General features: G+C 39.3%; 1 protein-coding gene across 4 annotated transcripts in view; it reads left to right on the top strand.

Annotated features, from left to right (window-relative positions):
- Window positions 1–11,344, top strand: part of CEMIP2 (cell migration inducing hyaluronidase 2) — a 47,323-nt gene extending 35,979 nt beyond the window's left edge. For all 4 annotated transcript variants that reach the window (XM_027881933.1, XM_027881940.1, XM_027881926.1 and 1 more), the window contains 9 exons: window positions 1,690–1,867; window positions 2,356–2,571; window positions 3,885–4,093; window positions 4,766–4,951; window positions 6,097–6,316; window positions 6,801–6,899; window positions 8,040–8,188; window positions 8,879–8,985; window positions 9,734–11,344. In XM_027881933.1, coding sequence (XP_027737734.1) covers window positions 1,690–1,867; window positions 2,356–2,571; window positions 3,885–4,093; window positions 4,766–4,951; window positions 6,097–6,316; window positions 6,801–6,899; window positions 8,040–8,188; window positions 8,879–8,985; window positions 9,734–9,930 — 1,561 coding nt within the window. In that variant the 3' untranslated portion in view covers window positions 9,931–11,344. The remainder of the gene's footprint in view (window positions 1–1,689; window positions 1,868–2,355; window positions 2,572–3,884; window positions 4,094–4,765; window positions 4,952–6,096; window positions 6,317–6,800; window positions 6,900–8,039; window positions 8,189–8,878; window positions 8,986–9,733) is intronic.
- The last annotated feature ends 2,740 nt before the right edge of the window (window positions 11,345–14,084 follow it).

The raw sequence follows: 14,084 nt of genomic DNA, 5'->3' as shown, positions 1-14,084 counted from the left end.
TCCATGCCCTCTGGTCAAAACCAGGACAAAAGGTGAGTTAAGTTTAGGCTACCCTGGTTTTTTGCTACTTGGCCATTTAAAAGAAATAAGTTAATGTGGCACTGATAGTTGAGGCATTCAGTCTAGCTGAGGGGAATCACAGAACATTTGAGGTTGAAAGTCATCTTGTCCAACTCCTTGTGCCACCTAGAGTTGGTGTTCCAGGGCCATGTTCAGGTGGCTTTAGGGCACCTCCAAGGATGGATTCTCCACGGCTTCCTTGGGCAACTTGTACCTGTGCTCAGTCAAACTCACAGTGAGAGTTTCTCTTGGTGTTTAGGAGGAAACTCCTGTTTCTCATACTGTACCCTTTGCCTTTGGTCCTGTCACAGTGAGGAGCCTGACTCCATCTTCTTTGCACTCTCCCTTCAGATGATATTACACTTTGAGATTCCTGCCTAAGGCTTCTCTGCTCCAGGTTGAACAGTGTGACGTCTCCCAGTGTTTCCTCCTTTTGGAGATACTCTAGGGACTTATCTTTGTGATCCTTTGTTGGACTCTCCAGTATCTCCGTATCTGTTTTGTACTGGGAACAAGCACTGTAGGTGTTGCTTCACCAGTGCTGAATAGATGGGAAGCATTACTACCCCCAGTTTGTTGGTAATCCAGTGCAGCCCAGCATACCTTTTGCCACTCTGTGGCAAGGGTATGTTGTTTGGCTTATGGTCAGCTTGGTTTTCACTGGCACAAAAGGTGTTACTCCCAAAGTGTGGGACTTTGTGCTTCCCTGTGTTGGACTTCATGACGTTTCCATCTACCCATTTTTCCACCTGTCAGCGTCTGTCTGGATAGTAACACAACCCTCTGGTGTATGAGCTGCTTCCCTCAGTTTTGTGCCCTGTGCAAACTTGCTTGAGACTATACTTAGACTAATCATCTAGATCACTAATGAAGATGCTGAACAACACTAGATTGAGTACTAACCTCTGGGTTACACCAGCGGTACACTTCCAAGTAGTCTTTGTGCCATCACATTCTGGGCCCAGACATTCAGCTGGTTTTCAGTCCATTTAGCTGTCCTCTCATACTGCCTGTACTTCATGAGGATCTTATGGGATCTTTGATATGTCAAAAGTCTTACTGCAGTTTTGGTAGACCTTGTACACTGCTCTACCCACAGCTACCAGGCCAGTAATTTCATCACAGAAATTTTCAAGTCGGTCAGGCATGACTTCTTGGTGAACCCATGCTGATTACTCCTGATGCCTGAAGATGGTTTCCAGGATTAGCTGCTCCATCATCTTTATGGGGATCAAGCTGAGGTTATCCAGCCTGCTATTCTCTAAGTGTTCCTTCTTCTAGGTAGAAGTGACATTTGCTTTCCTCCAGTCTACAGTCACTTCTCCCAGTTGCCATGATCAGTCAAAGACCAATTGATATTTTTTTCCTGCTATATTTTTTGTATTGGAAAAGGGGCACATTTGCCAGTGGACAGTGATAGCTCTTCTAACAGGAAAATTTAAGAGTGGGGGATTTTTTGATTCATTAGAGACGTGCAGAAACCATATTTCCTTTACTAAGATCTGTCTTGTGAGTCATTGTATTAATATACTTTCTTGATTCCTCTGAAGGAAATGTATTTATGACACAGATTCAGGCATATCATGGTTTTTGTTACAGGATGGTATAAATATTTGCTTGCATCTACAGGACATTTCCAATCAGAGGCTTTCAAATTTATGATGGACCTATTCACCTTACCAAGTGCACATTCAAAAACTTTGTGCCAACTCCAGACAGATTTACCAGTGCAGTTGGATTCTTGATGAAAAATCCATGGCAGATGACACCAAAAAATAATATTTCTCTTGTGAAGTTTGATCCAAACGTAAGTTTATTACAAGTTTTCCTTTAGTATTATAGATAGTTTTCTTATATTTAAAAGAAGCAGACAAGGGCCCTAGGTCATCTTTTCCATTCATCCCTGCTCTACACTGTCTCTCTTGGTTGGCAGTCACCCAAGGTGTGTCCTTTGTTTCCTGAGCAAAAAAAACCCAATACAAACAGAGGTAGGACACATTACAATAAGTGATTCATGGCTTTCTGGTAAAGCTGAAAGGGAGATTTAGTAACATTTTGTAAGGTTATGTATATCCTTAGTAATGAATTTTCAGTTGCAAATATTAACGCTGTTCAGAAACAAGAGCTGGCCTAAGCCCATTACTAAAAACAGTGTGTCTGGCTTGCAAGATTCCACTGTCTTTGCCATAAGCTTTTTAATCAACTGTCAAATTTCTGTATTTCTGCAGATGTGTAAGTGGTAGTCTTTGCTTCACCTGTGGGAAAAAAACCTAAATTTTTAATTGTTGTTTTCAGGTTTCTTTGAAAGCCTTCTTTGGAAAACCTGGTCCCTGGTTTGAAGAAGGAGATCTGGATGGTGACAAGAACTCAATATTTCATGATCTAGATGGTTCAGTGACTGACTACAAGGATACCTATGTGGGCAGAATGGATAATTACTTGATTCAACATCCCAAATGCATTAATGTTACAGAATGGAATGGAGTAGTTTGCAGTGGGAACTATGCACAGGCTAGTACTCTTGGCTTTCTGTTTGGGGCAAATCTACAGTATGAACTACTTGCAGGGTCAAAAGTAGTACAAGAAATATGAAATTACATCTCTTTAGATTTCAAAACGTTTTTACTTTTAAAGTTCTTTTATGTATATTACACTTTTCGGCCAGCTGTGTATTATGTCATGTTCCTTTCAACAGATAGACTGGGAGTACATTGTTGGATGCTGCAAGTTAAAAGTAAATGTGGATGCTTGCCAAGACCTATATGTTGCAGCCCTATATGCTTGTGGTGGTTTTAATCTAGGCCTTCCCTGGTTACCAGTTTGTAACCAAGGAAGGGGCAGTGTTCCCAGTATTCCATGCAATTTTTACATAAATCGTGGTATAAATAAGAGGGGAGGAGCGGCCTTCGTTCTCTTTTCTTCCGCCGAAGTTCGGGAACAGTGGGTCCCTGCATTGGTCTCGCTTATCTAAGGCTGAGGTCTGCAGCATCCACTAACCTGCCACGTGGAGGCTTGGAGAGTGCTGGCAGTGTCTGCCAAGCCTGCTTTCTAAGGGACGTGGTGAGATTTGTTTTACTAGTTGTTTTACTAGTTCTCGGGTTTGATTGCGCATATCTATTCGGTGTCCCTTTTTGTTTCCTTTTGTGCCTTTTTTCCCCTTTCCCTATCCCTTTGGGGAGTGTTTGGATTCCCATTTGCTGTGTACATAGCATCTTAACTGTAATATACATAAAATATATTTTTTATATAACTAGCTTGATTTTTGAGTTCCCCAATTTGCATAGTTTTTTTTCCTTTGCCCTGGGGGAAGTAGAAAGAGGGGAATAGAGGGCCTGCTACTGGGGGGTTGGGCATTTGGCAGGGAGCCAAGTCTGAACCATCACAATGCTAAAACATTTTTACATTGGAGGTGTTGTCTTCTACTTGGATTCTGTCTGCTTTTTTTTTTTCACAGAGTGGATTTTAAGGGTTTATTTGTTTGGTTTGTTTTCTAGAGATGTTAAATACCATCTTCTGAATACAAGCCTCACAGATTTGATTCCCATTCTGGTTTCTGGTCTATGTTCTCAAGTATCATCGCTGGTTCTTTTTTTATTTTTCTTTTTTTCTCCTCCCTCCCCTTTTTCATCTGTCAAATGGGCAAAATCTACAATAGCTTTTCAAATAGTACTTTTATTCAGGAGATATTTATGTATTACATTACTCAGAATATCAACTTGCAGCATTTTGTTCAATAATGTACTGATTGTGCTTCACTATTTCATTTCCTTCTGCACACTGTCCAAATCTTCCACTTTCTTTTCATCCTCTTTATTATCATATAGGTTTATGTCCAGACCTGGAATGGACAGAATCTTTCCATGACTATCATCCGAGATGAGTACCCAGCCAATCCCATGGTTCTTCGAGGTATTAATCAGAGAGCTGCCTTTCAGCAATATCAGCCAGTAGTGATGCTCCAGAAGGGCTATACAATACATTGGAATGGAAAATCTCCAAACGTCACCTATCTATATCTCATTAACTTCAACAAGTATGTTCACGTTTTTCATGTGTGTGCTCAAAAAGGGACAATTATTGTGTGTGAGAGTTTGCAACCATGCAGAAGACTGAAGCTGGGATTGTGTTTTTTTACTTAATTACAATTACAAAGTATGCAAACCAAGAGAATAAGCAGTAGACCTGCACCTGAAGTTAAATATTTGTCCAGTGCACTGTCTTTAAGAAAAAACCTTTAGAGAAGAAAATTTACAAATAGCGAAGTTGAGCAGAATTGGAGTTGAATAGTTTATCATACTTGATTTTGTTGTCAGATAAACTTATTAAATGTCTATAAAGTATAAAAAAAAAGATTCTGAGAGAATCGGAGTTACTGTAACATTTAGTGAAAGATTGTGCATGGAAGGAAGAATCATAGAATCATAGAATCAGCTGGGTTGGAAAAGACCTCTGAGATCATCAAGTCCAACTCTTGATCCACTTGCATTGCAATTACTAGACCGTAGCACCAAGTGCCACATCCAGTCTCTTCTTATAAACCTCCAGGGACAGTGAAGACTTTATGTAGAGAGGGGAAGAAAGATCTTCTGGTTGAGGGTTTGGGAACTTTGGTGTTCCTGTTGCTTATTTTTGAAATGATCTGTTTGCTCTGTACTGACATCTAAATTGTTCCTACAACAATTCATACATTTTATTTTGTTTTTAGGAATGACTGGATTCGTGTTGGTCTTTGTTACCAACCAAATACAGATTTTGTTATAGTTTTGGAAACCTTTCAGAGGCGGTCATCTGCTCTGTCAAGCAAGGTAGAGCGCTACCTGCCTGTCTCTTCGATGATGGAGCTTGAAAAGAATCGATCAGACAAGAAGTTTTACTTTGACAACAGTACTGGGTAACTCCTTGCAACCTGACCCTACTAGAAGAAGTTGTTTAACCTTAAAATGTCCAGTTAGATAGTGTTGAAAGCAACTGATTGAGACACCTGCATAAGAGCAAAGCTGTAGTGATGGAGCCTAAAGCCTCTTTGAAAGAGTATTTCTCTTCTTATGTCTTTACATCTCCTAACTGCAGTGGTTGTCACTGAAATACTTTTCAAAAGAACTGCAGTTGCCAGTGATATTTCCTACCCCATGTCTGGGGAAAATGTGGTATCTGGTGTGCTGCAGAGCAGTGCCTTTCAGGAGATAATTCCTTAGTCTCGAAGATTTGTACCTTTTTGTTAAACTGAACATTCTAGAAATTTCTAAGAAGCTTTCTCTTCCAAGAACATTTAAAAACTGTATTTCTGAAAATCCTAATCTGTTTCCAGCTGTCTCAAAAGTACATAAAAAATCTAGTCTCTTTTTCAAAAGTACTTCTGACAGTGGCCACTGAGATCCTTCTGAGAGGTTTTAAGATATGGTCACCTTTCAATAAATGCAGTCCTGTGTACATCACTTGTGTGCTTTGCAAACAACGATCTTAAACTTTCAATTTGTTCTCTCATTTATTCTGTTCTTGTCTGCGACTGTATGTGTAGTACATATGCAGATGAATGTATTTTTTGAAAAGACATTTATGTTCTTGTCTAAGAGCTGCAGTGATAAGTTGAATACATAATAAAAGAACTGCCAGTCTCTGTGTACTGTGAACATAATGGACTATTATGCCCTAAATTGCATTTCTAGACATTTGCAGTGGCACAGTTTCGTTGTCCAGTGCTGGTGCATGTCTGGAAAGATCTGAAAGAAAATATTTATGCTCTGCAATTTGGTTTTTGTATCCTTCAAGCCACTGATTTGAGGACTTTGCTTCTTTGCAAAGCATCTGCATTTATATCATTGTCTCCTTTAATTGTGGGAAAATTCAGATACATCACTGGAGACTTCCTAACTCTAGCAAATTATAAATACTTTGAAAATATTTGGATAGCAATGCAGAAGTGAATATAGTAGTTTCTCTGTTTCTGAAAAATCATGAAATATAGCTATTAAAGTTTAATATAAATACTCTTATTTCCACCAGTTAATTAAGATTATTTTTCCCCTTTTTGTGTAGATTACTGTTTTTATTTCTTCAAGCCAAATATAATAGGGATGGTCACAGTTATTGCTCATCTCAGGGATGTGAAAGGATCAAGATTGTGACCAAAGATTCAGCAAAAGGGAGAAGTAACTGCATGGCAAAAGCTTACCCAAAGTACTACCAAGGACCAACTGTCATAAAGCAGATGCCATCAAAAACTACTGTACCATGTACAAAATGTGGCACAACTCAGGTAAAATAAAATAAGCAAAGGTTTTCATGAACTGTAGAATTGGTGATGCTCTCTACTCACTTTTAGTCCAAATTTCAGTCTTTCATCACAGAGTACTGAATTTACCAGTTTGCGCTGGCACACTGTTAATCTCTGTATACCAGAAGGTGGGGAGTTTTGTCTTTTGTTCACCTCTCACACAGTGCTACAGAGGGAGCATAGTTAGATCTGATGTCTTGCATTTCAGTATTGTCTGTGCTCCATGTAGGATGTAGAGTAGGTTTGCTGCAAAGATCTATGACCAACCTTCTCTTCTCTATTTTTGGATCTCTACTTATTAGCATGAACTTGAAATTGGATTACTAGTACCATAAATCCGTAAGTAATGACACTGACATATGGATGCTTTTGCTTTGGAGCATGGGCTATCTGTTGTAAACTGACATGATAAAATGTTGAAGACACATCAATATATATGCAATTAACTGTTTTGTTTGATTTCTAGATGGTATTCACCAGTGATCCTCATAAAAACTACCTCCTTGTGCAGATTAATTCATGTGATGCAAAAGAGTCAAGCAAGGGTCAGCAAGCATTTATATCTGTAAGTATTTTTTATGGTTTTCTTAAATATCATTTTAGCAGTTTGTATTATAACAGATGTACAGCTCTACATAATGCTTATCTCAGTTTTCTTCACTTGAATGAAAAGATTGGTTCATTGTTTAAAAACCAAACAGTCAAAAAGTTGATGTTTTACCTCAGAAAGCAAGGCTTCAAAGCTCCATTTTGTATTTGAATCCTTTCTTTCGGGAGAGAAAAATGTTCTATTAAGTAAGAGTTTAAAATGTTCCATTTCATATTTAAGTCTGTGTGGGTATACGTTTATGGCTGGTTTTGGAAATACACAAAATACAAAAACTAACAACCTGTTTGTTTAATCCATGGTGTTGAAATTGTCCTTGTGCTAACAGATTAGAGAGTTAATGGGATGGGTCATGGAAGCCACTAAGGTTTGCTAAAGTCCTCAAAATGGCAATTACTAAAGAATCTGTAAGGTTTCTGTATTTGTTCTGATGTGGCCCTAATAAGCCTAGTGAATGTAATACTGTATAAAAAGTAGTTTAGTTTGGCTTCTCCATTCACATACTGAAGGAGGCTTGCACGTGATGCTGAAATAGCCTTTGCGGACACCCTTAGGCCACAGAGCTTTGTCTGAATGTGCCTTTCGTTCTTTGAATGTCAGTGTGTTGGCTTGGTTGAATTATCCAGGCAGACAAATGTCATGCGAGTAGCATAACCTTGGCAGCTGTAAACTTCTAGAGGAATGTGTGTCCCCATCCAAAGCAGTAAGAGCACTCACTAGCAATTGGGCTGTTGAAGGAACCAATTAACTGTACTGTTGTCCAGAAGTCCAAGTGGTTCAGAATCTGAATTTTGTCTTCCTGAAGCAGGAGCAATGATGGAGGCAGGTATCAAGTCACCCAAAGTGTGCAATATCTCTGTAGATGCCTGTAGGGACTTAAGGCTCCTGTGCAATTTCAGAAGTGCACTGGCAGCGTCCTCTCGAGGAGAAAATTGAAGAAATGTTAGGGAAAAGCAAGTATTTGTAAGGAAATTAGTATACCACTGTGTCTAAACTAGAATAAGATTAACCCTGAATGTAGTAGAATTGTTCTTTGATTCATATTAACTTTAAGAAAGGAAGAAAAAGGGTTTTTTCTCTCTTTTTCCTCCCATTCAGGTCAATGACACCATGTTTTCCTTCAAGGATAACGGTATACTTACTGTTATAATAGATGCGTGCACTGGCACAGTGTTGGGAAACAAATTGTTTTCTGGAATAGACATTAAGCATGTAGGTGGATATTTAAAATCTGGAATTCCACAAAGGTATGCATAATAACCATTTATTTCCAATATGTCTAGTAGGCTGTAACTCTGCTCTCTGATGAGGATTTAAATAATAGTGTCTATACAGGAGCACTGAAAGTGAGCAAAACAGATATCTAGGTTGAGGGCAAAGGACAAACACAGGTGCATTTTAACAGACAGTTTAGCCTTTTTTAAGAAAATTAAGCAAATTTTGAACATTTTTTATTTTCTGGTGTTGCCTGTCTTTCACCATTTTTTCTTAACTAAACATTGTGCAATAACACTTTGCATAAAACAGTAACTTCTTGTTTATTAAAGGCACCGTCAAGGACTGTGGGAAAAATATCATATTGTTCTCTCCCCACAGGGAGAAAATTGCTTATCATTAAAGAAAGATAAGGAGTTAGTGACAGAAAAAAAATTACCATGCTAATATGCTAATTAGGGATCAATATCTAAACTTATTTTTTTGAAACAAAATATTAAACTATGTTTAAATATCACTTTACAGTGATTTTGAAGTTTCATTTTAAAGTTTAAAATTTTAAAACTTTAGTACTGCTTTGAGAAAGGGTTGACTGTTTCCATGTCATGAGTACTCTTAAAGAAGTGGACTATGAGGGCAGCTAGTTGTAAAGGCATGTAGCAGAATATTAAAAAAATGTTGTGTTTATAATGGCTGCTGTCTCTGCACTGTTCCTGCTGCAGGTCTATCGTTCTATTGAGCACAAGAGGTGATTTAGAAATTCCTAATAATTTAGCAGAAGCCTTAATGTCCCTGGGGACAGCGAAACCACCTTATCTTCAGAGCAACGGTTGGTGGAAATTTTGCACGTTTTCTTTGACACCACCTTAGACTGTGTGTTTATGTTGGCGTGGTGGGTTTCTCATGGGGTGTGTGAAAAGGATGCAGCTGGCAGTGAGTGGTTGCCAGTTTTCACTGGTGTGGGCTGCTGCATGTCAGCTCTTGTTGGGAGGGGAGAAACATCTTGTCAATGGGGGAGAAAAACCTTCCCCTTGCTCTAACGGGCATTGTGTGAAGCAGAAACAGAGAAATGACTAGCAGTTCTTTGTGCCTGTGGATTATACAGAAAGATTTCTGGGCTCTTTTTTGTGAAGCCTGTATTTTGTGCCTCACCCACTAAATCTATTTTTAAGCAATCTCCTTTACCTGGCTAGTATTTCCTGTTCTAACAAAATTTGAAGCTAGAAATAAGAAGCTCTTGGCACTTTGAGGGATGATCACTCCGTAAGCCACATGGGGTAGCTCTTGTCCGTTCAGAGTCTTGGCACAAGTTGTGGTTCAGAAAGCAGGTTTATAACTGTCCAATTAGCTGTGTTTTCAAATTAAGATTTCAGAGTATTTCATACTGAATATTGAAAAAGGAAATTGCAAATCAATATTTCTTTGTGAGGTACAAGTGTAGCTGAGAGTGGATTAACGTTCTGAATAATGTGGGGGAGAGAATTTTGAAAAAGCATGCCCTTTTCTTCCTAAGCCGTCATTTAATGTGCTTCAATGAGCTTGGCAGGTTTAGTAATGCTGAGCTGTTTTTGTCACAGGAAGCCTGGCCTTCCTGGGCTTCAGAGGAAACTTTAAGCCATCCTGGATTAAGCTGTTTACTGGTCCTGCTGGGCATGGGCTCGTTCAGATAGAAAAGTATATCCCTTTACAACTGGAAGAATATGGCTGTGCCAGAGCAATCAAAAGCCGACGGAAAGACCTCGAGCTTCTGAAGAAGGCTACAAGATCTCATTAAAGACTTAAGATGTACATAAAAGCTGGGGAAAAAAATGTGAACTAACTTATTTTTTAATTTATGGCATTTTGAACTATATTGTTATCCACGTAAATCATGTTATTGTCTGACAGATGTTTGCCAGCATTGACTGCTTGAATGCCAATCTGTGCACCTTCTAGTTGTATAAAATATTAAAGAATTTATTAGTATTTGTATAAACAGGTTTCAGAGATTTTTCAGATGTTTGTATTTACTGTAAACAAGTTCCTTCTGTTTATTACTTCTTTTGTATGTAAGACAGTGTTCATAAAAGCCTTAAATTTTTAATAACAGGTGTTGGAGTGCATCTTGGGTTACTTGAATAATTTACGTTAACGCTTCCATAAGCAGCTTGAATTGGTCATTATAATTTACACATTTTCCCTCAGCTGTTTAGGTGGGGTTTTGGGCATTTATTTAGAAGTCAGCTTAGTTACATTCTCAGTCTGCTTTCTAGGGTGTTAAAACCCAATTTCCCTTATGCATGTAGCTGATTCAAGGGGTTTTAACTGCAGTAAAATTCTTGCTTTCCTGTGTGAGAGATGGAGGGGAGAATTTAAACATCCAGCCTGGGGCTGGGTGAGGGTTGTGTACCATGCAACACAGTTTTACAGGGCTATGTGTACCAGCATGGCACGCAGAACAGGAAATTACTACTGTTCTTTAGGATCGTTGTTTATTATTCCCCCTGAATACACAGGTGTCTGTGAAAGTTACTGTAGTAAGTAGTCTAGATGTTAAGGCTGCAGTCTGGAGTACAGCTTGGCTTCAGCTTAGTCTCTTAAAGCTTGTAGCTAGAAGGGCAAAGCTGAGATACTGTTATTCACAATTTGTTAGGAAACTAAGTTTCTGCTCTTTCAGTGATATTTTTTTTTTAATTATTTGTTAGGCTATCCCAGCTTTAACTTATACATAAACAGAAAGTGCTCTCAGTTCATTCAGGCATAAAGCTTCGGTTCATTCAGGTTATATCTTTTGCCTTAACTTTGATCTTTTTAGTATACTCATGTTAATTCTTATTGACTTCATATTAGGTCAGTTTGATTTCTTATGGTTTTGTTGCAATTATGTGGCCCTTTGTGCAGATGGTGTGAAAATCATTTAGAAGAACAGGGGCACAGCTGCCCTTTTTCAGGTTCCTGGTCTTTGAAATTAAAATTCGAGGACTGTAGAGATGCATTTTCTAATAGGGAACAATAGGTGCCATAGAGCTAAAATGTAACCCTAGTTCTAATAAAACTGACATAATTCTTTGTATATTTTCTCATTCATTTTACGTGTATCTACCATTCAGAGACTCTTTGTGGTTTGAATTCAAAATGCAGTGGCTGTTGCAAATGAGCTATAGGCCTGTCCTCTCCAAAGAAGTTGAAAAACTGTGGGGATTTTTTTTTTTTTTTTTAAGTTTTGTGTGTGTTTGTGTGTGCTTTAAAGGAGAGGAGGCACAGTAGCAGATCTATTATTCTGCTCAGTTGAAATATGCTACCTCAGTGCTACAACTTAACTGCCTGGTCTAATGTAGTTTCCTAAGTGAGAATGGAGGGAAAAGGAGCACAACAAAAGAGATGAAGTCAACAAATAGATTACTGATATTATTTTTATTGTAAAACCAAGCCAAATGGATGATTGTGTATTTTGCAGTTGCTTTGATGTTCTGAGTACAAGTTTTTCTTGTAATGTTTAAAAAAAAAAGAAGTCATTTTGTTAGGGGAAGATGTGATAAATTTTTGACTAGTGATAATGTTTGGTGTTATTAATGCAGGGCAATGTGATTTAAATGCTCTGAGTGCAGTAGTGGTAGTGTTTGGGGATTAAAATGGCTTTAAGACTTCCTCTGTTTTGTGGGTTATGCTCAGCAAAGAAATAACGATGAGGTAGTGACCCTCAGGCTTGTGAAGTTGGCCATTATTTATGAAATTCTGCTGTTCTAAGCTGTCTAGTAAAAATTGTCCTTGGAAGTCTCAAGAATATTCTGATGTAGAGCTTACTGATGAACAATTTGACATGAAGTTGAAGTATTGTCTTTTGGTGTAAATTTAAACATTTGGTAAATCACATAAATAAATTCTTACATCTGACAAGGCAATAAAATTTTAGGTGTCTTCTATTCTTGTATCAAGTGATTTTATAAGATGTGCCATGTGAATAAGATAAACTATTTCGTTTCAAACACCAATTTATCTATGAAATTTATAGGGCATATCCTACTCTTCTTTCCCAATATTCCTAACTTGTCTGAATGGAGACACTGATGGTGACTGAAGTTATGGACCTGTCTCAAAAATCAAGCATCTCTAAGTCTGAGCTGCTGAGTGTAGAGTAATTTCAGCTTGCAAGGGTGAGCAATGCAGCACTGTTATTGTCTCAGAGGCTTCCTGTCCATGTCTTTAACTATCTGGTGGGAGAGTAAAGAAGATGGACCCAGCCTATTCTCGACAGTGCCCAGTAGCACAGAGCACGAGGCCATGGACACACACTGAAATGCAGGCAATTCCACAAAAACAGAAGAAAAGTTTTTATATTGAGTGAGTGGTCAAAGCACTGGAACTGATTGCCAGCATGGCTGTGGAGTCTTTGTCTGTGGAGGAGCAGCTTTAACTAACCCTGCTTTTGGACAGCTCGTGTCCTGGGCCCTCTCTAGCAGTGTTGCCAGGCTCATACTGTAGTTGTGGGCAGTGCAAATCACTGATGTGCTTGGCCTCTCTTTTCAAGCATTCCAGCCACCACAGCCGGCAAGGGCTGAGCCACCCACTTTTCATGTCTGAAATTCAGGGAGACCTTAAAAGTGAGGCATCTCTGCCCCAAACCCATTCCAAAAGGTAATTTTCTCTTCATGCTCAGTCTTTGTATACAATAAATTGATTTCCATTCCTTGCTCAAATGGTGTCCTACAGTAAAGAAATTAAAAAACAAGTAACAACAAAGGAATAAATTAACTACTTGGAGCATGTAGCAGATCATGAGCCAGCAGTGTGCGCAGGTGGCCAAGAAGGCCAATGGCATCCTGGCCTGCATCAGGAATAGTGTGGCCAGCAGGAGCAGGGAAGTGATCCTTCCCCTGTACTCAGCACTGGTGAGGCCACACCTTGAGTATTGTGTTCAGCTCTGGGCCCCTCAGTTCAGGAAGGACATTGAGGTGCTGGAGCGGGTCCAGAGAAGAGCAACGAGGCTGGTGAAGGGACTTGAGCACAAGTCCTGTGAGGAGAGGCTGAGGGAGCTGGGGTTGTTTAGGCTGGGGAAGAGAAGGCTCAGAGGTGACCTCATCACTCTCTACAACTACCTGAAGGGAGGTTATAGCCAGGTGGGGGTTGGTCTCTTCTCCCAGGCAACCAACAATAGGACAAGGGGACATGGGCTCAAACTCTGCCAGGGGAGGTTTAGGTTAGATGTTAGGAAGAAATTTTTTACAGAGAGGGTAATCAGGCATTGGAACGGCCTACCCAGAGAGGTGGTAGATTCACCATCCCTGGAGGTTTTTAAAAAAAGATTGGATGTGGCCCTTAGTGCCATGATATAGTAATTGGAGTTGAATCAGGGGTTGGACTTGATGATCTTGGAGGTCTTTTCCAACCCAATCTATTCTATGATTCTATGATCAACAAGACCCTCTCTCTGGGCAAAGGCATTGCTCCAAATACACTATATGAGGAAAGGGGACACCCATCCCTAAAGAGCCAGGCTGATGGCAAGGACATGCTGGAGGAAAATACAGATTTAATTCTGCATATTGTGGGACTGCAGTGACAGTTGAGGTCCCAGATAACTTCTGACCCATGACATGAAAGTAAGTTTTCCTGTTTGGGGCAAGTCCCGTGATTTCCTCTCCTCCTCAACTCCTTTTCACATTATGTAGGAAGAATGTAGATCTAAGGATAGTCAACCAGCTCTGACTGAAAAGCTCACTCAACTGGGTTTGATGATAGCTGTATCTTATGGTACACTGGTCAGTGAAGGTCTTGAAATGGTTTGTCATGGTTGTAATTGTTTAAGGTAATCCTTAGTGACTGAACATCTATGAAATGCCATGAAAAGCAGTAGCCTTTGAACTTCAAAATGGCATTTATGTGAGCTTTTCCCAGTCATTACTTTTCTATCTCTTCAGTTCATTCTTGTTCTCGCACTTTAAGGAAAGG

The sequence above is a fragment of the Empidonax traillii genome, unplaced genomic scaffold (genome assembly GCF_003031625.1).
Source record: "Empidonax traillii isolate 1590-97213 ecotype Southwest subspecies unplaced genomic scaffold, ASM303162v1 scaffold7:size3022706, whole genome shotgun sequence".
Classification (NCBI taxonomy): domain Eukaryota; kingdom Metazoa; phylum Chordata; class Aves; order Passeriformes; family Tyrannidae; genus Empidonax; species Empidonax traillii.
Note: the sequence above shows the minus strand (reverse complement) of the source record. Positions and strands in the feature narration are given on the sequence as shown.